Below are 24,388 nucleotides of genomic sequence, written 5' to 3'. Positions count from 1 at the left end.
GCCTGCACCTGTTTGTTTATGTATTATCTGTGGCTGCTTTCTTGTTAGAAGGCAGAATTGAGTAGTTGACATAGAGACCATATATAGCTTTCAAGCCTAAACTACTTCTTTTATGGCCCTTTAAGGAAAAGTTTGTTGACCCCTCTTTCAGAGTAGAGATAGTAGGAGGAGAGAGGGGGTACATAGGGACAGGGATCTGACTGCCTGGCAGTGACAGCCCCAAAAGAGGTCAGTCTGGATTTGCAATTCATTTAATCCTGGCATTTCACACTTCTCAGCTTCTAGCAGCTATAGGCAAAACTCAGAACAGTATTTTAAAATATAAGTGATTAAAGCACTGGTGCCTCCCATATCGTGGGGCACAGGTGGGTGGTAAAGCTTTTCTACAGTGGTAGGTTTCCTTGTCTCCAAAGTATCCAAATTATTAAAAATGTAACTTTAATCTGTGGAATTGGTGATGATCTGTGAGACCTGGATGAGGAAGTGGAGCTGCAGGGCGTGGCATGGAGATGGCCTGGTTTAGGTGCTGGGTGGTGAGGCAGGTTGCAGAGGACAGTGAAAGGTGTGGGAGGCTCGCTGGCTGTACAGGAGTTTGTTTCACAGACATTTCAGTTGATTCTTACAGCAGTTCTGTAAAATTGATGTTATCACCCCTGTTTAATTATGGGAGGATGTGAGTCTGAGTTAAAGAGAATTAAGATGTAAATCCAGTCTTCTGTTTCTACTTATAGTCCCTTTTCTGCTGCCTTCCTCTGGGGGGGATGGCTGTGATGTGTCCTGGTGAGCCTCAGGGACAGTCCAGACTTAGGAGGCACACTGGAGCACAGAGAGCAGCGGTGAACAGGTTGAGCCAAGGTCAAGCTCTCGATGGGCAAGTGGAGGCCTGGCACAGAAGTGAGGCTGGCATTGGGTGGAGGTGGGACCACAGGGAGCGGAGATGGGTCTTTCACCCATGTAAAGGAGAACACATCTGTATTTTATCATACTTTGCTATTTTCACATCTTTGTTATATCCGGGAGTCCCATTTCACATAGAAGCCATATAATAATTTCTAAATGAGAAAAAGGTAGACATTTCAGTGATCCTGCTGGCTAAAAACAAACACCTTCTGAATTTACTAAACAAGTGATTTCATAAAAGTAACTCTGGCATTCAGCCTCAGCCCTACCCCATGCTGTTATTTACTGGAGTCACCTGACTCCACCTGTCTTCCTTGTGCGTGCAGACATGTACATCCTGGAGAGAGGCATGTCGATGTAAAGTACAGGTCTTTCAGGATGCCAGTGTGGGGGTGGCTGCCCAGTAAGTCTAGTTTTGGCACTATCCAGTGGCAGTGGAGTAGCGTAGAATGGAAACCCTGTTGGGGTTCATGGTGACAGCCCCAGCATTTGTACCACACGTGCTTTCTTCCATATGCTGACTTCAGGGGTCTCCTGGAGATGGATGGGGTAGCTATGGTGGGGGTTTTGCAGGGAACAATTCCAGAAGAACTTCAGGTGGCAGCCGTTGAGCCTCAGCTTCTGCTTGACAGGTTGATAAAATGATTCAGACCAAGCATCTAAGATAGAATTTGGAGAATAGTACTGTGATTGATTTATACTTCAGTACCACATCTAAGAATATTTATGCTATGTTGATCACTTCCATGAAGGTATCACAAACATTCTGTGTGAGGGGCTTCCAAAGAAATTTTAATATTTTATATCTGATCTTCACAACTCAGTCCCTCACTCTGGAGAAAAATGCTACATTTTCTTAAAATACTCTTCACTTTTTAAAAAAATCTCAAATGTGGATCTTTTCTATGAAATAAAACAGAATGAATAGATCTCTTCTTCCCACCTTGACTCCCTAAGGAAAGAGCACAATTTTTAATTGCCAGTGATAATAGAGGTACTCCAGTACTTCTTTTTTTTGAGACAGGGTCTTGTTCTGTTGCCTACACTAGCGTTCAGTGGTGTCATCATAGCTTTCTGTAGCCTTGGACTTCTAGGCTCAAGTGATCTTCCTGCTTCAATGTCCTGAGTAGCTGGGATTACAGGTGTGAACTGCTGCGCCCAGCAAATTTGTTTTTTATTTTTTGTAGAGATGGGGTCCTGCTATGTTGCTCAGGCTGGTCTCAAGCAATCCTCCTATCTTGGCCTCCATGTCCAGCTTTCCAGTACTTATTGAATGAATGTTTGGATTCTTAGGGGGCAACCCAAGGTTGATCCTGAAAGGGGGCCCACGAGTTCTGTAGTAACTAAATCAGTGTTTTTAGTAGCTTGTTTTTAATCCTTAAGCTGTGATTTTAACTCTGAAAGGCTGACTAACCATTGGAGGTTAACTTTCACTTAGAGTTTGTTCCAAATTACATACAGTGCTTTATGTAAATTATTTCTGCCAGATTTGTGTGATGTAGCAGGATGGAGTGGTAAGAAACGCTGGACTTTTGAGTCATATTGGAGACTAGTTTTGCCACTTGGTAGCTGTGACTTTAGGCTAACCAGCTTTTCTGAGGGACCTTGTGCACTCAGTACACATTACAGGTGGTTGTGAGAACCAAATGAGATCTGATGCATCTCAGAATCTGAAAAATACTTTGCAAATGAAAGGTATTTAGCATTTAAGACCCTTCAACTTTGTCCTATCCCACTTTTATCAGTTTATAGAATGTAACATATTTCACTCTCTATGTTCTTTCCTGCTTTTTCAGTGTCTGTACTTACTACTCTCTCTGCCTGGAATGTGCTTTGTCTACAGGGCAAGCTCCCCATGTCCCCTCCCCTCCTTTCTCTCTCATCGTGATTTGTACTTTCCTGTTATGGCACCCATCACACTGGCCATAACTGATTGCATGTCTCTCCCATTAGACAGTAAACCCCTTGCTGGACACACATCTCATTAATCCTTACAGTCATTTCAATGCTGGTGCAAACTGGATGTTTAATAAACATTGAAGGAAGTTTTAAAAAAAAGATCCAGAATCCAGACTAGAATATCAAGACTTTATATTACTAATTCAGAATTATATCCTTTGCAGAGTTTGTGTCCTTTACTTTCAGTTATATTAAAATTGAAGGGCTTCCAAAACCTGACATTTTTCTCTCTACCTCATTATACAGCTTTGCTATCAGATCCTTTATTCAGGTAACTTTGAAGAGTCAGAACATCTGAGTTCCAGCTCTCAGCTGGGCAGTTGACTAGCTTCCTGACTGAAAAAAAAATCATCTTTGGCCTAATTTTGTAACTTAACAACAGTGGTATTACAGTACTCTGGTATGATTGGTTAGGATATGTTTAATGATAATATTTAAAAGATACCAAACCTTGTGAAATATTTTACTTTTAAAAAATATGTAAGTTTGAATTTTAATTCCAAAATAAACATACTGTCATTCACTTATATTTTGCAATTTTTTTCTGATAAGAAAGTTCCTGCTTGCTTGAGGGAAAGGGGTAAGCTATCAAAAACACTTAAGTTTTCCTGCTGGTCCATATCCTGGATTCATCCATGAGGCCCTTTCCTGCTCTAAAGCTATCAGAGTCTCTGGTTTCTCACTGGAGACACAGAGGCTTGCTGCCTATGGGTATGACTTCATTTTTCTTTATGAAAGATACTACACCAACACAGACTTTAAGTTAAATTGTGTTTAAAAATCCAAATAGCAAGATATGCAAAACACTGAAGGCCTAATTTCCTGACTTAGAACCTTCAACCTTGTATTAAATGAGGAGGTGGAAATGTAGACCCTTAAGAGCAGACGCCGGCAAGCACTGAAGTGGAGAGGGTGACGTTCATTCACCCCAGCCGTGCAGGGGATGTCCCCCTCTGCCAGTCTCATTCCTCATCTGAGCCACTCAGGAGGGTGGTCTGGTAAGTGTGATCCGACTTCAGCTTCTGAATCCCGATGATCTCTCCTCCATGTCTCTTCATCCGAGTCAAAAGGCTATAGTTATTGAGAAGCAATAAGAGCCAATTAGCCAGAAAAATTTCCTTATTCCTTCACCAAAGGATGTTAAGGCATCTACTGGTTCTTGAAACATTGTATTTTTGTCAAATACTGTGATTACATATCTACATCTCTGACTTCTTAGACAGTATTTCATTAGTAGGTAAAGGAACTCATGGTTAAAATTATTGAATGTCATAATTGAAACTAAGGTTCCTTATGGTTTACTATTTCACTGGCTGAGCAGTAGAACCAAAAGAAACTGGTCTGTGCAGGACTTTTTCTGAATGACATAATATCTGCTTTGGGTCTAGGGGAATAAGGACCTAGGAAAAAAGGTAGGGGCGCTCAACAGCAGCATAATTGGCAATCGGGTTTGCTAAAGGTCACCTTGCCCTGTGAGGCTCTGCTGTTTACTAGATAGTGACCTTGGTCAAGTTATTCAGCATTTTGAAGCCTTGGTTTCCCCATCTGTAAAAACGTAACAATGCATACTTCTTATGGGATAGTATGGCGTAAGTGCTTGCCACAGGGTCTGGGATTTGGCAAGTGCACAGGAATCACAGCTATTATCTGTATGCCTCTAAAGAGCACTTTGAGATCACTTTCTGCTGTGGTCTATTTTCTGATTGTCACAACATCTCTAGGAAGTAGGCAGGGCAAGTCCAGCAGTAAGATGATGGGTCCAGAATGAGCCGTGATAGCAGGGCCTACCGTCCAGCCACTGATTCCTAATTCAGAGTTTTCCCCACCACACCACAGGCTTAAAATCTGTCAGAACCTCATGTGAAACCTGGGTCTCAGGTTACTGTGACCCAGACAGGTTGTTTAACTTAACAAAGCCTTATCTTTTGCAAGTTAGGGTAGTAGTACCTACCCTGCGGGTTTAGAGCACCTTGCACAGAATTTGGCATATACTTGGCACTCATTAGATGGTGGAAGTTAATCAAGTCAGTACTGTTTAGAGGTTAAGCAGGAGGAAAAACTTGACAAAATCTCTCAAACATACCAGTAGACAAGAGAGTAGTTGGTGGCCACGATGCAGAGGGCAACCAGGTAGTGCCAGCAGAAGCACATGGTGATGAACATGATGTTCGTCTCATCTTCCTGGTCCCATTCAGGCGTTCCAAAAGGTGGGAACAGCACAAACCCAATCTGGTGGATTGTACAGAAAAGTTGGCCTTGTGGCTAGGTGCCCTAGAAGCCACCTAGCCACCTTCCTGTGTCCACCAGAGTGGCCCCTGTGTTCCCCAGGACCTCACAGTTCCCACACCTTATTCGCATATAAAAAACCCTTTTCACACAGGAAAATTGCTCTAAGTTAATTTTGGTTTTAGTATAGGCTTATTTAAAAATACAACAAAACTTCAGGGCCCAAATTTCAAGTGAACGATTTGGCAAGTGGAGCCTGTAAAAGGTAAAGTTCTATCCACGTGGACTTCTGCTTGTTAATGCATCAGCGAGATGTGAATGGGCACAATTCCAGAGGCCAAGGGGTGGGTGTGGGAGAAAAGGGCCATCTAAACCCGTCCCCCAGCATGCCAGTGCTGCGTTTTCAGGCAGGGAGTCTTCAGCAGGGCCCCTCTGTCCAGACCCCCAGCGGAGCCTTGGTGTGAATAATCACCTGCCAGAACCAGGTTCCCTGGTGAATAACGAGGCTGGTTCGGAAAAGTTCCAGCACAATATTGTCTCGAAAGATGACCTCTAGGAAGATACTGACACTCCCTCCAAATAAAATAAACACCAGGAGCAAGTGGATGTGCTGGTCCAGTGGTGGTCGGTTGTGGACGTGGTAGTAGAAGAGAAAACCTGCCACAAACCAAACGACAGCTGTCAGAGATTTGCTCGTGTCTTCAGAGGATTCACTCTGAACTTTTACTGGGATTTCCTCTACACCTGTTTCAGCTAGATTTTTCAGCATTTGGGAAGTCAGTTTACAGAGCAGCAAACAGATGCAGATTAAGTTTATCATGGCCATGGTAAGAGTATAAACAGCAGAGGGTGTATCTTTAAATCTCTTTACAGAATCCAGGATGTTCATCCAGGATGGGTAGGTGAAACATGTTGCTGGTATATTACAAAGTGTGTGTATACATGAAATTCAGTTTGCTCTCATGCAACCCTGTACTCTTTCTGAGGTACAGAAGTGAGTTGGTTGGAATACAACATGCTTTTTCATACTGCAGTTAAAGTGAGTCATATTGGGCAAGCAGCTGTCCTAGCAGCTGCGTGAGTCTGCTGAGATTGGTGGTGGAGGCACAATGGGTGAAGGGTAGAGCGCAGAGTTTCTTTTACCTACCCAAAGGGATTTGTCACCCTGCACGGTGACATCCAGCCAGTCTCGGAACATTTGTGTGTGTGTGTGTGCGCATGTGCACACCTGCACCCACACAGGAAGGTGCATGTAAGTGAGCTGGGGGTGCTGGTGGCAGTGGGGAGACTGGAGAGGCTGTGTAGTGTTAACCACAGGCTCTGGGAGCTGCCCCCAAACCTCACACTTCCATGGGCTGCTATGTTGAACATGTCATCTGGCCCATCCAGAGCGTAAGCCTAAGTCCTGTTCAGTCTTTGGAACTCCAGAGATGTGGATTTTCTTGGGAAGGCTATTATATTTCTGGTCTTTTTAAAAATTATTATTTTAAAATTGTTTTAGAGACAGGGTTGCCACTCTGTTGCCCAGGCTGGAGTGCAGTGGTGTGATCGTAGCTCACTATAACCTCGAACTCCTGGGCTCAAGCGATCCTGCTGCCTCAGCCTCCTGAGTAGCTGGGACTACAGACGTGCGCCACCACACCTGGCTTGCAACACTTCTGGTCTTTTGTGCTTCTGCTCCCTCATAAATACAGCTTGTCAGGCTCCCCTTTTCTTCTCCATCGTTACACAGAGTTACCTTCAGTGAATGCTGCCACAGCCATAAGCAATCTGTCCATCCCCAAGGGAACATGGGTGACCAGGTAAGTGAGCATGTCAGTGATTCCTGAGACGGCAAAGAATAGGTACATGGTGCTGTGCTGCCAGTTCATTAACTTATTCCAGTGGTTTTCATGGTATAGGTGGAAGTGGGGTCCATCTGGAACAAACTGCTCTGCTAGTATCCCTGCAGGGAAATGAGAATGGAAACTGAAGAGATAGCTCCAAGGCACATGGGTTACAGCAAGAAGTAACCCAAAGACATGAACAAGGTTGAGATAGGGTGACGGGGGCCTGCGGGTCAGCAGACCTACTTTGCTGCAGCTACTTCCATATAAGATGTATTTGCTGAGTAATCTGTGTAGACATGTTGCCATTGTGATTCCTTTTAGGGGTGTGGAGGTAGGGGGAGAAAAGCAACAAATGCAGCCATGTCCAGGTCCCCAGGAGATTTGTCCAGGAGCAGAGAGGAGAGCAAGCATTATTAATTACTTCAGTGAGAGTGTGGCTGATACACTAATCTCTGGGCTCCATACCAAATAAGCAGTGAAAGGAACATTTAGGTTGAAAATAGAATCTGGGCAGAGACACACTGGTAATGAAGATACCTGTACTTGCCCTAAGAGAGAGAAGCCGCTCTCAGGTATGTGTCTGCCAGAGCAAACTTCAAGTGGGTGCCCTTCCTAGGCATGGAGCCAGCTCTGCAAGCTCTGTGCTGCCTCCAGCTCTGGGTTTTAAAACACTGGGAGAATAAGGTGAAGGCCCCACAATGTGGGCCAGAAAAGTGGCAACGCTGTGTATTTGATAGTTTTTGATAGCGCACCAGGATGTAAGGAGGTGTTAGCTATAAATATTATAAAGCTCTATACACAATGGATGTTACGATAAAACAGCCTACTGGCCAACTGGAAATTCTTGTCCTATTATCTTTGCCAGTGGAAACATCTATTTCACAGGGCTCAGAAAATGGATCGATACAGAGGATGATGAGGAGATTCCCTGGACCAGATGAGCTCCCTTCTTACCAATGACCGAAAACAAAGTTCTGGTTGCTGCTTCAATGATCTCAAGACGCTGATGATAATATTGCAGTCGGCTGTTTTTCTGCTTTTGCTGGAAGTACTTCAGTGGGTACTTCACTGACCACCACAGTCCAACTATTAAGAAGAAACTCCCTGGGAGCGCGTGGCCCTTGAAGTTTGCCATTAGGATAGCGGGACACCTAAAGAAATTAGGAGACGGCTGTTAGCTGGCTGAATGAAGAAAGCATATAAATGTGTATTTTGGCAGGAAAGACAATACATGCCTGAGGATTGCAAGTCATATGACACCACATTAAGAAGGATCAACTCATTCTCATAAAACAAGCCATTTTTTTTCTGAGATAGAGCCTTGCTCTGTCACCCCGGGTAGAGTGCTGTGGCATATCATAGCTCACTGCAACCTCGATCTCCTGGGCTTAAGTGATCCTCCTGCCTCAGCCTCCTGAGTAGCTGGGACTACAGGCGTGCGCCACCATGCCCGGCTAATTTTTTCTGTTTTTGGTAGAGATGGGGTCTTGCTTTTGCTCAGAGCTGGTCTCAAACTCCTGACCTCAAGTGATCCTCCTGCCTTGGCCCCCCAGAGTGCTAGGATTACAGGCATGAGCCACCACACCCCACCCAAAACAAGCCATTATATCATGGAAATCTTGTCTGTTAAATGAGTTATTAATACATGACCAAGAGAATACTGCTGGCCAGAAGGCTTTAACGGTGTGGTAAAATGAAAGGACTAGGATGGGAAAGTGAAGGATAGATAACTATTTATTAATCTCACGGTACAGAAAACTTCCTAAGCATGAACATAAAGAGGTCTAGAAAGGAAAAACATTCAACTACACAAGCATTTTTTTTATATTAAAACAATCAAAAGGCATATACGACTATTATGTACCCATAATATCAATAATTTTTAAAAAACATCAAAAGACAACAGATAAGAATTTTTTTTTTTTGAGACAGTGTCTCACTTTGTTGCCCGGCTAGAGTGAGTGTCGTGGCATCATCCTAGCTCACAGCAACCTCAATCTCCTGTGCTCAAGCAATCCTGCTGCCTCAGCCTCCCAAGTAGCTGGGACTACAGGCATGCGCCACCATGCCCAGCTAATTTTTTGTATATATATGTTTAGTTGGTCAATTAATTCCTTTCTATTTTTAGTAGAGACGGAGTCTCGCTCAGGCTGATTTTGAACTCCTGACCTTGAGCAATCCGCCCGCCTCAGCCTCCCAGAGTGGTAGGATTACAGGCGTGAGCCACCGCACCCGGCTAAGAAGAATGTTTATAGCAGCTATATGGTAAATGACATTAGTGAGCCTTTACAGATAATGAAAAAGAGACCATAGAAGAATGGGCAAGAGACACGGGGTCACAAAACAATACAAACGGGTAATGTCACTGTAGAGATGTACATATAAAGGCACAACATCATTTTTCATCTAATTTGAAAATAAAAATTAAGTTTTGATGTGACAATCTAGTACAAATGAATATGGTCAATATGATTTAAATTTTGTAAAAAGCATAATTATGTAGATATCGCTTTATTACAAAAAAAAGATTTCAGGCATAATTTGCTTTTATCTCATTTACAGTAGCATGATACTATCAGATCAAAATTATGAGTGTTAGCTAGGATTTATTCAGAAGAAAAATGATTCTTTTCCTCTGTGGCCTGTATGGCTACCTAAGGAATATGCAGGGTGGGAGAAAAATAGCAGTCGTTGGTGATTGCTATGGTCTGAATGTGTCCCTTCCAAAATTCAGCTTGCTGATGTGGTTCGGTGGGGCCTGTAAGAGGTGACTAGGCCGTGAGGGCTTCTCCCTCCTGAGTGGGCTTGGGTGCCCTCATAAAGGGGCTTTCTGGAAGGAGCTGACCCCTTTCTTTGTCCTTCTGCCATGTGAGGACGTAGCCCTCACCGGACTCCAGATGCCAGTTCCTTGATCTTGGATTTTCCAGCCTTCAGAACTGTGAGAAATAAAGTTCTGTTCTGTATAAATTACCCAGCTTTTGTTACAGCAACACAAAACAGACTAACCGTGACCTAGAAAAGACCACCCAGGGCCATACAGCGCCAGGTGCGTAGCCCACTCCACCGCTGACCGGGGCCCGTCCCTCTAGCACCGGCTGGATTGTCAGGGCTGTTTCACATCTTACACGGTGACAGTTGGCGTCCCACCCTTCATTGAGGCCTTTCGCAAGCTTTTAAAAAATTCTTCCAAAACATGGAGTTGCATTAAAGGCTAGTAATGAAAAGCAACAGTCCCATGCTTCATCTTGCCCCTAGTGAAGCCACTTCTGACTCTTTCAGCTATTTCCTCTGGTGTTTACCTCAGTAATTCTAGTTGCTTGGTGCATGCTGCCATTTGTTAATTTAACAGCATCAGGCATTATCTTCTAACTTCCTGGAGCTCTCTTACAACCTCTCCCTCCTCTCTGCCTCTTCATTTTCATAGTAGTTACATTACACTTGTTTACATCAGTATTTCAGTACTATGACTCTGTAAATCCAAAGTCCTTACCGGGCCAACAGGGCCCAGGCATCTGGTCCTGGGCTGTCTCTATGCTCTCCCCCGGCACTGCCTGCCACACTGGCTCCCTTCTCCGCCTCCACACAGATAAGTACAACCCATCCCTGCCTCAGGGCTTTGTTCTGTGTGTTCTTTCTAGAATGGTGCTCTCACAGGGAGCCAGTAGTTCTCTCCTTCACTTTTACTCGGGTCTCTATTCACTTTGTTCTCTGACCACTCAGTGAAAAATAGCAGGCCTGCCCCACTTTTCAATCTGTGTAGACTCGTGTATTTTCATTAAATTGTGAATCACTAACTGATATTACAGACTGATGTATATATTTAAAGCATCTATCTCATCCACTAAAATGTAGGGCCCTTGAAAGTAGGAATTGGATTTATTTTGTTATTGTAGTTAGCCCCGTGCTTGCAACAGGGCCAGACACACAGTGACACTCAGTAAATACTGTGGAATGAATAAATGCTGATCCAAGTAGTGTAGCATGGGTTTTCTTAAAAAAAAATTTTTTTTTTGAGACAGTCTCAGTCTGTTGCCCAGGCTAGAGTGCTGTGGTGTTAGCTTAGCTCACAGCAACCTCAAACTCCTGGGCTCAAGCAGTCCTCCTGCCTCAGCCTCCCGAGTACCTGGTACTACAGGCATGTGCCACCATGCCGGCTAATTTTTTCTATATGTTTTTAGTTGTCCAGATAATTTCTTTCTATTTTTAGTAAAGACAGCATCTCAATCTTGCTCAGGCTGGTCTCGAACTCCTGAGTTTAAACGATCCACCTGCCTCAGCCTCCCAGAGTGCAGGGATTACAGGAGTAAGCCACTGCGCCTGGCCAACATTTTTGTTTTATTCTGGAGTTAACAACTACTTTGATTTTTGTTTATTTTTTCATGTACCTCACTGTGTTTTTCCACAGAAGAGCTAACAGATCTGTCAAATGTCTACCAAACTAAATTCTAGACATTTTAACATCAGATAACTTATCAGTTCCATTGTATTCCTAAAGACCTTTCTTTGAAAGCTTTCCCTCCCCCTACTCCAAAACTGAACTGGTTGGCTGTCGTCCTGCAGCATTCAGCACCATCTTCCAAATTCCCTTTACCTTTTTCCTGTTTGGGATCCTGTGTTTCTTAGATGTCATTTATTTTTATTTCTTGGTTTTATTCCTTTAATATGCCTCTGGTATTCCCCAAAATATGCATGAAAGAGATATTCATTGAGAATTTGCATGGTTGACAATCTCTGCCTTTTTATTGAGGTAGTTTAGTTCATTCATATTAATGTATTTATTAGTGCAGTTATATTTACATCTGTCATTTTGCTAATTGTTTTGTCTCTCATACATTTTTTATTTCTCTACCTCATTTGCTGCTGTCTTTTGTGCATAAAAAATTATTTTACTGTATCATTTTAATTACTTTTTTCATTTTTTAGCTATATATATTTTTTTCTAATGCCTGTTCTGGGGATTACAGTATGCATCTTTAAATTATGACAGGCTACTTTAGGTTAATACTAACTTAATTCTGATAAAATATAGCAACTTTGTTCTGATATAGCTTCATTTCTTATTCCTTTGTTCATGCCTATATATAAATAAGCCATTAATATGAATATATTTATACATATAAATGGACAAAATGAACCATTCCAAAAAAGGCAGAGATCGTGTACATATATATATATATATACACACATGTGTGCATATATATGCATACATATACAATATAGGTTATAAACCAACAGAGTGGCAGTTACTGCTTTAAAAATTTTACATTTTTTAAAGAATGAATATATATTTATTTTTTCATATTTAATCATGTAGTTATCATTTCCAGGGCTCTTCATTTCTTCCCATTCATTTGAATAACTCTAATCTGATTTTCTGTCAACATGAAGAATTTCCTTTAATATTTTTTCAGCTTCATTGAAGTAATTGACAAATAAAAATTGTATATAGGCTAAGTACAGTGGCTCATGCCTGTAATCCTAGCACTCTGGGAGGCCAAGGTGGGAGGACTGCTTGAGCTCAGGAGTTTGAGACCAGCCTGAACAAGAGTGAGACCCCATCTCTACTAAAAATGGAAAAATTAGCTGGCATCATGGTGTGTGCCTGTAGTCTCAGCTACTTGGGATGCTGAGGCAGGAGGATCACTTGAGCCCAGGAGTTTGAGGTTGCAGTGAGCTATGATGATACCATTGCACTCTGCCTGAGGTGATAGAACAAGACTCTGACACCAAAAAATAAAAAAAATAAAAAAAATTGTAGATATTCAATGTGTACAACAGGATGATTCAATATACATATACATTGTGAAGTGATTGTCACAGTCAAGCTAATTATCAAGTCCATCATGTCACATAGTTGCCTTTTCCTTTCATTTGTGATAAGAATACTTAAGATCTACTCTTAGCAAATATCAAGTATACAGTATATTATTGATGATAGTTACCCTCTTGTTCATTAGGTCTCCAGAACTTATTCATCTTATTACTGCAAGTTTGTACCCTTTAACCAACATCTCTCCAGTTTCTACCCCACCCCCAGCCCCTGGTTACAACCATTCTTATCTCTGTTTCTGTGAGTTTGACTTTTTAAGATTACATATGTAAGTGAGATCATGCAGTGTTTGTCTTTGTGTGTCTGGCTTATTTCGCTTAGCATAATGTCCTCCAGGTTCATCCATATTGTTGCAAATGGCAGAATTTCTTTTTTTTTAAAGGCTAAATAGTATCCCATTGTGTGTATGTGTGTGTATACACCGCATATTTTTTTATCCATTCATATCTTGGCTATTGTGAACAATGCTTCAATGAGCACGGAAGTGCAGATATCTTTTTGAGAGAGTGATTTTATTTCCTTTGGATATATACCCAGAAGTGTGATTGCTGGATAATATGGTAGTTCTATTTTTAATTTTTTGAGAAACCTCCACACTCTTTGCCATAATGGATATGCCAATTTACATTCCCACCTATAACGTAGAGGGGTTCCCCTTTTCTACATCCATGCCAATACTCGTTATTGTTTGGCTTTTTGATAATAGCCATTTAACAGCTGTGAGGTAATATCTTATTGTGGCTTTGATCTGATTTGATTTGATCCCTGATGATTAGTGATATTGAACATACTTTCATAAATCTTTTGGCCATTCGTATGTCTTATTTGTGGAAATGTCTATTCAGGTCCTTTTGCTCACTTTTTAATATGGTTTTTTTTTTTTCCGAATTGTAAGACTTCCTTGTATATTTTGGATATTAACTCCTTATCACATACATGGTTTGCAAATATTTTCTCCCATTCCATGGGTTGTCTTTTTACTTGGTTGATTGTTTTGCTGTGCTGAAGCTTTTTAGTTTGACGTAATCCCACTTGTTCATTTTTGCTTATATTGCCTGTGCTTTTGGTTTCATATCAAAAAAATTATTGCTAAGCCCAGTGTCATGGAGAATCCCCCTATGTTTTCTTTTAGGAGTTTTACAGTTTTAAGTCTTATGTTTAAATCTTTAATCCATTTTAAGTTGATTTATGTTTATGGTGGAAGATAAGGATCCAATTTCTTCTTTTTTTTCTTGCATGTGGGTATCCAGTTTCCCCAACACCATTTATTGGAGAGACTATCCTTTCCCTGTTGTGTATTCTTGTACTTTTGTAGATTAGTTGACCTTATGTGGGTTCACTTTCTATTCTGTTCCATTGGTATATGTATCTGTTCTTATGCCAGGGATGTACTGTTTTGATTACTATAGCTTTATAATATAATTTGAAATCAGGAAGTATGACATCTCTGGCTTTGTTCTTCTTGTTCAAGATTGCTTTAGCTATTTGGGGTCTGTGTGGTTCGATACAAATTTTAGGATTTTTTCCCCCCTGTATCTCTGAAAAATGCTATTGAAATTTTGATAGGGATTGCATTGAATTTGTAGATCACTTTGGATGGTATGTGCATTTGACAATATTGATTCTTCTGATCCATGAACATGCGGTTAGCTTTCTAGTTATTTGTATCCATTTATTTACGTCTTCTTTAATTTCTTTCATCAATGTTTTATAGTTTTCAGTGTATAGATCTTTCACCTACTTGGGAAAATATGTTCCTAAGTATTTTATTCTTTTTGAGGCTATTATAAATGGGATTGTTTTTTCTTAATTTCTCTTTTTTAGATAGTTCATTGTTAGTGTATAGAAACCCAGTCGATTTTTATATGTTAATTTTTTATACTACAATTTTTTTTTTATTTCAGCATATTATGGGGGTACAAATGTTAAGGTTACGTATATTGCCCATGCCCCCCCCACCTGCCCAACACCCGATAAATGTTATTCCTATACGTCCACTTAAGTGTTGATTCATTAATACCAATTTGCTGGTGAGTACATGTGGTGCTTGTTTTTCCATTCTTGAGATACAGCACTTAGTAGAATGGGTTCCATCTCTATCCAGGAAAATACAAGAGGTGCTATATCACCATTGTTTCTTAAAGCTGCAACTTTACTGAATTTGTTTATTAGTTTTAACAGTTTTTTTGTGGAGTTGTTAGGGTTTTCTGTATATAAGACTATATCATCTTCAAACAGAGATAACTTTACACCTTCCTTTCCAATTTAGGTACCTTTTATTTCTTTTTATTGCCTAAATACTCTGTCTAGGACTTCCAGTACTATGTTAAATAGAAATGGCAAGAGTGAGCATCTTTGTCTTGTTCCTGATCTTAGAGGAAAAACTTTCATTTTTCCACCATTGAATATGATACTAGCTGTGGGCTTGTGATACATGGCTTTTATTATGTGGAGGTACTTTTCTTCTCTGCTTAATTTGTTGACAGTATTTTTTTTTTATCATAAAACGATGTTGGACTGTCAAAAGCTTTCTCTGCATCTATTGAGATGATCATATAAATTTTGTCTTTCATTCTGTTAATGTGGTGTATCACATTTATTGATTTGTATATCTTGAATCATCCTTACATCCAAAGGATATAGCCCAGTTGATCATGGTATATTATTCTTTCAATGTGCTGTTGAATTCAGTTTACTATAATAGCATTTTATTGAGATTTTTGCATCTATGTTCATTAGGGATATTTGCCTGTAATTTTCTTTTCTTTTCTTGTAGTGCCCTGTCCTTGGTCTCTGGTTAATGTTGGCCTCTTAAAATGAGTTTAGAAATATTCCATTCTCTTCAACTTTTTGGAAGAGTTTGAGAAGGATTGGTATTAATTCTTTTAAAAATGTTTGGTAGAGTTCACCTATGAAGCCATCAGGTCCTGGGCTTTTCTTTTATGGGAGATTTCAAAAATACTGATTGAATCTCCTTACTCATTATTGGTCTGTTCAGATCATCTATTTCTTCATAATTCAGTCTTGGTGGGTTATATGTTTCTAGGAATTTATCAGTTTCTTCTAGGTTATCCAATTTGTTGGCATATTATTATTCCCAGTAGTCTCTTATAATCCTTTGTATTTCTGTGGTATCGGTTGTGTTGTAATGTTTCTTCTTTCATTTTTGATTTTATTTATTTAAGTCTTCTTTCTTTTGTTCTTAGACTAGCTAAAGCTTTGTCACTCTTGTTTATTTTTTTCAAAAAAACCAACTTTTAGTTTTATTGATCTTTTCTACTTTTTTCTGTTTATTTTATTTCTGCTGTGATCTTTGTTATTTCCTTCCTTCTAACTTTGGGCATAGTTTGTTCTTTTTCCAGTTCTTTCAGGTATAAAATTAGGCTGATATTAGAGATATTTCTTTTTTCTTCATATAAGCACTTATCACTATAAATTTTACTCTCAGAAATGCTTTTGTGGCATCCCATAAGTTTTGGCATGTTGTGTTTCCATTTTCATTTGTGTCAGGATATTTTAAAATTTCCCTTTTGATTTCTTTTGGACCCAGTGGTTGTTCAGGGACATTTTGTTTAATGTTCAACTATTTGTGAATTTTCCAGTTTTTCTTGTGTTATTGATTTCTAGTTTCATATCATTGTGGTTAGAAAAGATACTATGATTTCATTCTTTTAAAATTTGTTAAGATTTGTTTTGTTTCCTAACATATGATCTATTCTGGAGAATATTCCTTGTTCACTGGAGAAGAATTGCATTCTGCTATTGTTTGATGGAATGTTCTGTATATATGTCTGTTCTGCATTTGGTCTAAAGTGTAGTTCAAGTCCCATGTTTCCTTATTCATTTTTGGTATGGATAATATATCCATTGTTGAAAGTGGGGTATTAACATTCCCTACTATTAGTATATTGCTGTGTTTTTCTTCCTTTAGATCTATTAATATTTGCTTTACATTAATATATTTAGGTACTCCAATTTTGGATGCATGTATACTTATTATACAATTATTATATCCTCTTGATGAAAGGACCCCTTTTTCATTATATATTGACCTTCTTTATCTCTTTTTGCAGTTTTTGACTTAAAGTCTGTTTTATCTGATGTAAGTATAGCTACTCCTGCTCTCTTTTCATTTCTATTTATATGAAATAGCTTTTTCCATCCCTTTCACTTTGGCCTATGTGTGTCCTTAAAGCTGATGTCAGTCTCCTGTCAGCAGCACGTTTGGGTCTTTGGTTTTTTTGTTTTGTTTTGTTTTTGCTATTCTATGTTTTGTAATTGGAGAATTTAATCCATTTACATTCAAGGTAATTATCAGGAGGTAAGGACTTACTATTGCCATTTTGTTAATTTTTTTCTGGTTGTTTTATAGATCCTTCATTCCTCTCTTGCCATCTTCCTTTGTGATCTGATGATTTTCTGTAGCAGTGTGCTTTGATTCCTTTCTCTTTATCTTTTGTGTATCTACCATAGGTTTTGGCTTTGTAGTACAATGAGGCTTATATAAGCATTTCATAGTTATAATTTTAAGCTGATAGTTTAACTTTGATCACATATAAAAACTTTTATTCTTCTCCACTACATTTTATGTTTTGATGTCACATTCAAATCTTTTTATATTGTGTATCCATTAAATAACCATTGTAGCTATAGTTATTTTTAATATTTTTGTTTTTTAACTCTTACACTAGGGATATGGGTGATTTATACACCATCAGTACACTATTAGAGTAGTCTGTATTTGACTATATATGTACATTTACCAGTGAGTTTTATACTTTCATGTTACATGAAACATATTTCATGTTTCATGTAACTTCTGTAACATGTTTTCATGTTTCATGTTGTTTCATGTTAGCAACCTTTCATTTCAGCTTGAAGAACTCCTTTTAGTATTTCTTGTAAGGCAGATATAGTGGTGATGAACTCCCTCAGCTTTTGTCTGTGAAAGTCTTTATCTGCCCTTCATTTCTGAAAGATGGCTTTGCAAGGTAAATTATTCTTGGTTGGCAGTTTTTTTCTTTCATCACTTAGAATATAACATCCTACCGTGTCTTCTGGCCTGCAAAGTTTCTGCTAAAAAGTCTGCTCATAGCCTGATGGTGGTTTCCTTGTATATAAGAAACCCCTTTTCCCTTGCTGTTCCCAATATTTTCTTTTTGACAGTTTGATTATAACATGTCTAGGTTTAGTCTTCTTTAGGTTGAACCTGATTGGAGACTTTAAGCTTCATGTATCTGGATGTCCATATGTCTCCCCAGATTTGGGAATTCTTCAGCCTGTCTTCCTTTTTCCTGTCCTTCATGCCTCCCTTTTCTTTTCTTTTTTGAGAGACAGAGTCTTGCTATGTCACCCAGGCTGGAGTGCAGTGGCTATTCACAGACATGATCATAGTGCACTGCAGCCTAGAACTCCCGGGCTCAAGTGATCCTTTTGCCTCGGCCTCCCAAGTAGGGACTGGGGACTGGGACTATAGGATCTCACCACTGTGCCTGCCTAATTAAAAAAAAATTTAGAGATAGAATCTCACTATATTGCCCATGCTGGTCAGAAGCCTCTGGCCACAAATTATCCCCCGCCTCAGCCTCCTGAGTAGCTGGGACTATAGGCATGTGCCACCATGCCTGGCCCTTCATTCCTTTAAATAAGCTTTCATCCCCTTTCTCTCACTCTTCTCCTTCTGTAACTTCTATGATATAAATGTTAGCTCTTTTGATTGTGTACCATAAATCTCATTGGTTTTTTTCATTCTTTTCCATATTTTTTTCTAGTTTGTCCTCTGAATATTTTCAAATGAAGGATCTTAAAGTTTATTGATTCTTTATCCTACTTGATCAAGTCTGCTACTGGTGCTTTACAGTGGATTTTTCATGGTATTCATTGTATTCTTCAACTCCAAAATTTCTGTTTGGCTCTATTTTAAGATTTCTCTCTATATATGGAACTTCTAGTTTTATTCTTACATTGCTTTTCTGATTTCCTTGAGTTGTCTCTCTGTGTTCTCTTATAGCTTGCAGAACTTCCTTAAAATAGTTATTTTGGGCCTGGCGTGGTGGCTCACGCCTGTAATCCTAGCTCTCTGGGAGGCCAAGGCGGTGGATTGCTTAAGGTCAGGAGTTCAAAACCAGCCTGAGCAAGAGCGAGACCCTGTCTCTACTATAAATAGAAAGAAATTCATTGGCCAACTAATATATATATAGAAAAAATTAGCCAGGCATGGTGGCGCATGCCTGTATTCCCAGCTACTCGGGAGGCTGAGGCAGGAGGATCGCTTGAGCCCAGGAGTTTGAGGTTGCTATGAGCTAGGCTGACGCCACGGCACTCATTCTAGCCTGGGCAACAAATTGAGACTCTGTCTCAAAAAAAAAAAAATTATTTTGGATTCTTTGTGAGGCAATTGGCAGATCTCCATGTCTTTACGGTTGGTTACTGGAATATTATTGTATTTCTTTGTTGGTGTCACTTGATTTTTCATGTCCCTTGAAGTCTAATGTTGCTGTTTCACATTTGAAAAATCAATCATCTTTTCTAGTCTTTACTGACTGTTTTTACAAGATGAACACCTTAACCAAACAGCTTGGCTAGGGATTCTGAGGCTCTCTCAAACATTTTTAAATGTATGTGACTGCTCCACACCTCTTGTTCCCACCAGAAGAAATTCTTAAGTACTCTTCAACTCTAGAATTTCCATTTAATTCTTTTTGTAGTTTGTATTTATCTATTGAGATTCCCCATTTGTTGGGTTATTTTCACCATATTTTCTTTTAATTCTTTGAACAGTTTTCTTTGATTCTCTGAACATATTTGTGTTAACCGATTTGAAGTATTTGTCTATTAAATACAACATATATATGATAAGCCCACTTAGATTTTGCTTTCACTTACTGTTTCCCTCCCTTCATCCCTTTGGGGTATGGGTCACACTTTAGTGTATCTTTCCATGTGTTGTAATTTTTTTTATTGAAAACCAAACATTTTAGATGATTATGTTGTGACAACTCTGGATTCTGTTTTACCTTTTCAAGGGGTATTTTTTTCCCCTTTAGTTACTTGCCTAGCCCTAGACTATGAAATCTCTCGCGTCATGTGCAGATGCTGATATCTTTGGTCAGTTTTGTTATTCTTGTTTTTTATATCTTAGTTTGGCTTCCTCTATATACTGTCACTCCTTTTTCTACAAAGCCAATTATTTTTTTTTTTTTTTTTTGAGACAGAGTCTCGCTTTGTTGCCCAGGCTAGAGTGAGTGCCGTGGCGTCAGCCTAGCTCACAGCAACCTCAAACTCCTGGGCTCGAGTGATCCTCCTGCCTCAGCCTCCCTGCTAGCTGGGACTACAGGCATGTGCCACCATGCCCGGCTAATTTTTTATATATATATCAGTTGGCCAATTGATTTCTTTCTATTTATAGTAGAGACGGGGTCTCGCTCTTGCTCAGGCTGGTTTTGAACTCCTGACCTTGAGCAATCCGCCCGCCTCGGCCTCCCAAGAGCTAGGATTACAGGCGTGAGCCACAGCGCCCGGCCTCAAAGCCAATTATTTATAGTAGTCAACTAATCATTTGGGCAGAGGCTTGCTAAAATATTTCAAGCCTATAAGGCTTCCAGCCTTTGTCTGTCTGTGTGTGGGTTGGAGAAGGCCAGTTGTCAAGTCTCTCTTGTCTTTTACTTTTTACTGGGCTCTGTCAGGTCTCTGCCATATATGCATAGTTTTTCAGTCAGCCAGGGACTGAAACACTTCTATGAGTCTCTTATTTCCAAGATCTCTCTGTTAAAATCTTGGTCGATCTGCTGCTTGTCCCAAGTGGGAATACAACCTCAGGTTAGCAAAGCTGTGGATTTTCCCTGCTTATTCCCAAGTTTTCATTCTCATGTTTAGCGATCAAAGACAAGGATTTTCAACTCCCCAACCACCAGTCAGAATTGAGTCTGTTCATGTGGCAGCGAAGCTACTGGTTTTCATGGCCAGTGCCATCTTACTTCAAAGTCATTGACTGAGCTAGGGCAGTGAGGGGAGCAGCCCCAGGCAAAAAAGCCACAATCTCCTATGCGCCATACCTGAAGATCTAGTAGTTTAAGAATAAATGCTTCTCAACTTCTTGTCTGCCTTTGGTCAATTTGCAATTCCACGAAACGGTTACTTTTGATTGACACTTTTGTCTAGTTTTATACTTTTTTGTTTTGTTTTCAGAAAGGAATCGCCTACCTCTTCATGCTGCCATAACTGGAAGGCCCTCTTCTCACTCTTTTTTAACTCTCTATTTAACAATAAAAAAACTTCCATTTTCATTTAATGTTTAGCACAGGTCCCCTTCAAGATCAAGCCTGTTGTAGTTCTTCATTTTTCTAGTCAAATGTGCAGAAAAAGCAGCTTTGCAAATGTATGCCCAAAGTGCACACTGACTAACCGGGTTCCCCTCCTCCCTTCCTGTCCTCAGTTTTCTGAAAAGCAGTACCCTAAATAGAGGCAGAGTCATGTCTGCCTCTGTCTACTTGATACCAGTTTGCCAAGTCCCACCTTTCCCTTTCACCTGGTCTAAAATTCACATTGGTGGCTAGCAGGGCCTGTTCTATGTGCATAGAAACTTCTTTTAAATTTATGTATGCTGCATGCCGAGTTCCTTGATTTGATGAGGGAGAGAGGTGGGAGTTGTGATATTTCTTCCATTAACAAATTAATGGATTAGTTCATTAGATTAGCTACATTATGGGACATATGGTGGAGATACAGGATGGGTCAGTTTTAGAAAGAGGAGGAACAAGGTGATAACTAACTTCAAATAGAATAATAAAAATGTAGACTTCAAATAATTTGGAAAACCCTATTCAAACAGCCCCTGATAATGCTAAGCCCCTGATAAGTCTAGCATCAAAAAATAATTTAAATAAAATATTTATTTAAAATAAATATTAGATAAAGAAACACTTAAGAGATGTGCTGTCTAATATACACAGCTGCTGTGGACATTATATCATAAAACCTTTCACTCTAAGGAAAAACTTACAAATAGGAAAAAAAATCAGAAAATGCTTTCACAGTGACAAATTCCACAAGTTTCTTATTTCAGTGTGTTTGCTCTTTTTTGATATCACATAAGATATGATGTGAAATGAGGATTAAATGTTTTGAAGAAGTTGTAGCTTTGAGTTGAAGCTGGCAACCAAGAAGGCTGGGGGTTCAGGAAATTCTTCCTTTTCATTTCATATCTAGGGAGATTGTTGGAAAAAGAACTTAATTTGAGTATGAGGCTGGCCTGATTTTCCTTGTACTCCTTCTTTTTAACCATTTTCCCCAATCTACATTCTCTCTCTCTCTCTGTCTCCCCTGTCCTCTCCTCTCACTGGAAATAGTTGAAATGGAAGACAAAGAAGGTGTCAGAGAGAGAAAAAGCAGGTCAGAGTGTGGAATAATCGAGAGCAGCAAGGAAACAAGAGGAAAGAAGAGTCACAGAAGTAGAGGAAGGAAGCGACACAGAGGGAAGGAGAAATAATAGTTGACACCATTTGCCTATAGTTAAAAACAAAATGTGATAAGAGCTTTAAAAAAATAATAAAGCAGGCATTTCCCCTTATTTTAGGAGGGAAATAGGAAGGCTAAAGGAAAGGATATGTCTAAATGAGTGGGAGAATCAGACAAAGGGGAAAAAGTAAATTTTGGTTTCTTCTCCAGTGTGTCAACCAGCAGTCTCCACCGTGACCAGGGCTGGGGACACGGCCTCCACAGCTGGGGCAAGACGTAAAGCCAGTTTCTCCCAGTTTGTGGTGACAGGATATAAAATATTAATATATAAACCCTCAAATATCACAGACAGCCTGAACCTCTGTTTAGTCCCTATCATAACTTTGACTGAATAAATTATATTTTATCTTTATGGCGGAATATTATGCAGCCATTAAAAAGAATGAATTAGAGCTATAGCAGCTGTCCTGAAAGGTTTTCTATGAGATATTGTTGACTGAGACAAGCAGGATGAAAAAGACTGCTTACATTAATAATATGACTCCATTTTGTGAAACAATGATAATGTCTCACATATATATGTATACACATGTACATGAATATATAGTGACATGAGCAAGAAAGCAATACGGAAGAGTACTTTGAGGGTGTTGAATGCAATTCATTAAGCATTTCTGGCTCTGTGTCTTCCAGGCATAGGGTGTGACTTCCTGGCCCCCTTGCAGTAGCGTGGGGGGTTGGGACTAGTCCTGGCCGATAAGTTGTGAGCAGAAGTGTCCTCTGTGACCTCTGGGCTGAAGCATGCAATTGGCAGTTGGAGACTTCCCAGAACACTTTTCCCCCTGCCATGCTGACTGTAATGTTCTTGACAGTAGCTGCTCCATCAGTCTGCATCCCAGTGTGAACAGACATGGAGCAGGACCCAAACAAGCCATAATGAACACATGGTATGAGAGAAATAAAGAGTTGTGCAGGCTCTTATTATCCAGCATAACCTAACCTATTCTGAATCATACAGATACATACGAGGTTAGTATTGATATATGTATGGGTCAGGACACTCAGGCTTCTGGGGTGAAAAAAAAATACTGCAAAGCTTTATTAGATCCAGGGAAGAGATTATGGTGCCATAAGAATGGCAGAAATTGTACCAACAAAGTGCCAAAGACAATTTGGGCAAATTCTATCTGGAACTGCCCTGACTTTATCCTCGACTCCATGATAACAAATGGATACATTTTCTCTTTGAAATGGTGCCCAAGTTCCTCAAGCTCCACCCTATTACCCTGCCTTAAGCCATATAATTAAAATTCAGGTGACTAGAATCCTGTGACATCATATTGCAAGGTTAAGCCACTAGGTCCAGTTCTCCAGTCCAGTGGTTCTCAGTGGGTAGATATTTTTGGTTGTCACAACAGACAGTGGTGGTGGCACTACTGGCATTTAGCCAGGAGAGACCATGGGCACTGCTGAATATCCGTAGCACAGGACAGCTCCATGACAAAGAATCCCATAGTATCAATAATGCTGATTGATGCCGAAGTATCAACAATGCTGAGGCTGGGAGCCCTACTCTGGTCTAGGCCTGCTTCCCACAGCCCTCTTGTCCTGAATGGAAGAGGCGCAGCGCAGGCCGCCCGCCTTGTTATTTATGCCTGTTTGTTCCCCCTTAGAGATGTTCTTCTTCCTTCAAAACATGTGGGAAGTACGGGCCCACTCCCCAGCAGTTTTCATCCTTGCTGCTCATATCCTCTTTTTTTTTTTTAAAGAATAACAGCTTAATTGAGAAATAATTTACAGATACCATACAATTATATTCACAGAGTTGTGCGACTATAACACAATACATTTTAGAACGTTTTCATCCCCCCAAAAGAAAACTCCTGGCCGGGCATGGTGGCTCACGCCTGTAATCCTAGCACTCTGGGAAGCCGAGGCGGGCGGATTGCTCGAGATCAGGAGTTTGAAACCAGCCTGAGCAAGAGCGAGACCCCGTCTCTACTATAAATAGAAAGAAATTAACTGGCCAACTAATATATACAGAAAAAATTAGCTGGGCACGGTGGCGCAGGCCTGTAGTCCCAGCTACTCAGGAGGCTGAGGCAGCAGGATCACTCGAGCCCAGGAGTTTGAGGTTGCTGTGAGCTAGGCTGACGCCACAGCACTCACTCTAGCCTGGGCAACAAAG

At 40.1% G+C, this 24,388-nt stretch overlaps 1 protein-coding gene across 3 annotated transcripts in view; it reads right to left on the bottom strand.

Annotated features, from left to right (window-relative positions):
- Positions 1–2,974: 2,974 nt before the first annotated feature.
- The window catches only part of TMEM45B (transmembrane protein 45B), a 37,704-nt gene continuing 16,290 nt past the window's right edge, over positions 2,975–24,388 (bottom strand). For all 3 annotated transcript variants that reach the window (XM_012783311.3, XM_012783310.3, XM_012783312.3), the window contains 5 exons: positions 7,869–8,065; positions 6,824–7,030; positions 5,558–5,742; positions 4,943–5,088; positions 2,975–3,930 (listed from right to left, as the gene is read on the bottom strand). In XM_012783311.3, the coding sequence (XP_012638765.1) occupies positions 3,822–3,930; positions 4,943–5,088; positions 5,558–5,742; positions 6,824–7,030; positions 7,869–8,049 (828 nt within the window). In that variant the 5' untranslated portion in view covers positions 8,050–8,065 and the 3' untranslated portion in view covers positions 2,975–3,821. The remainder of the gene's footprint in view (positions 3,931–4,942; positions 5,089–5,557; positions 5,743–6,823; positions 7,031–7,868; positions 8,066–24,388) is intronic.

Source organism: Microcebus murinus, chromosome 4, assembly GCF_040939455.1.
Source record: "Microcebus murinus isolate Inina chromosome 4, M.murinus_Inina_mat1.0, whole genome shotgun sequence".
Taxonomy (NCBI): Eukaryota; Metazoa; Chordata; class Mammalia; order Primates; family Cheirogaleidae; genus Microcebus; species Microcebus murinus.
This window is presented reverse-complemented; position numbering and strand designations above follow the sequence as displayed.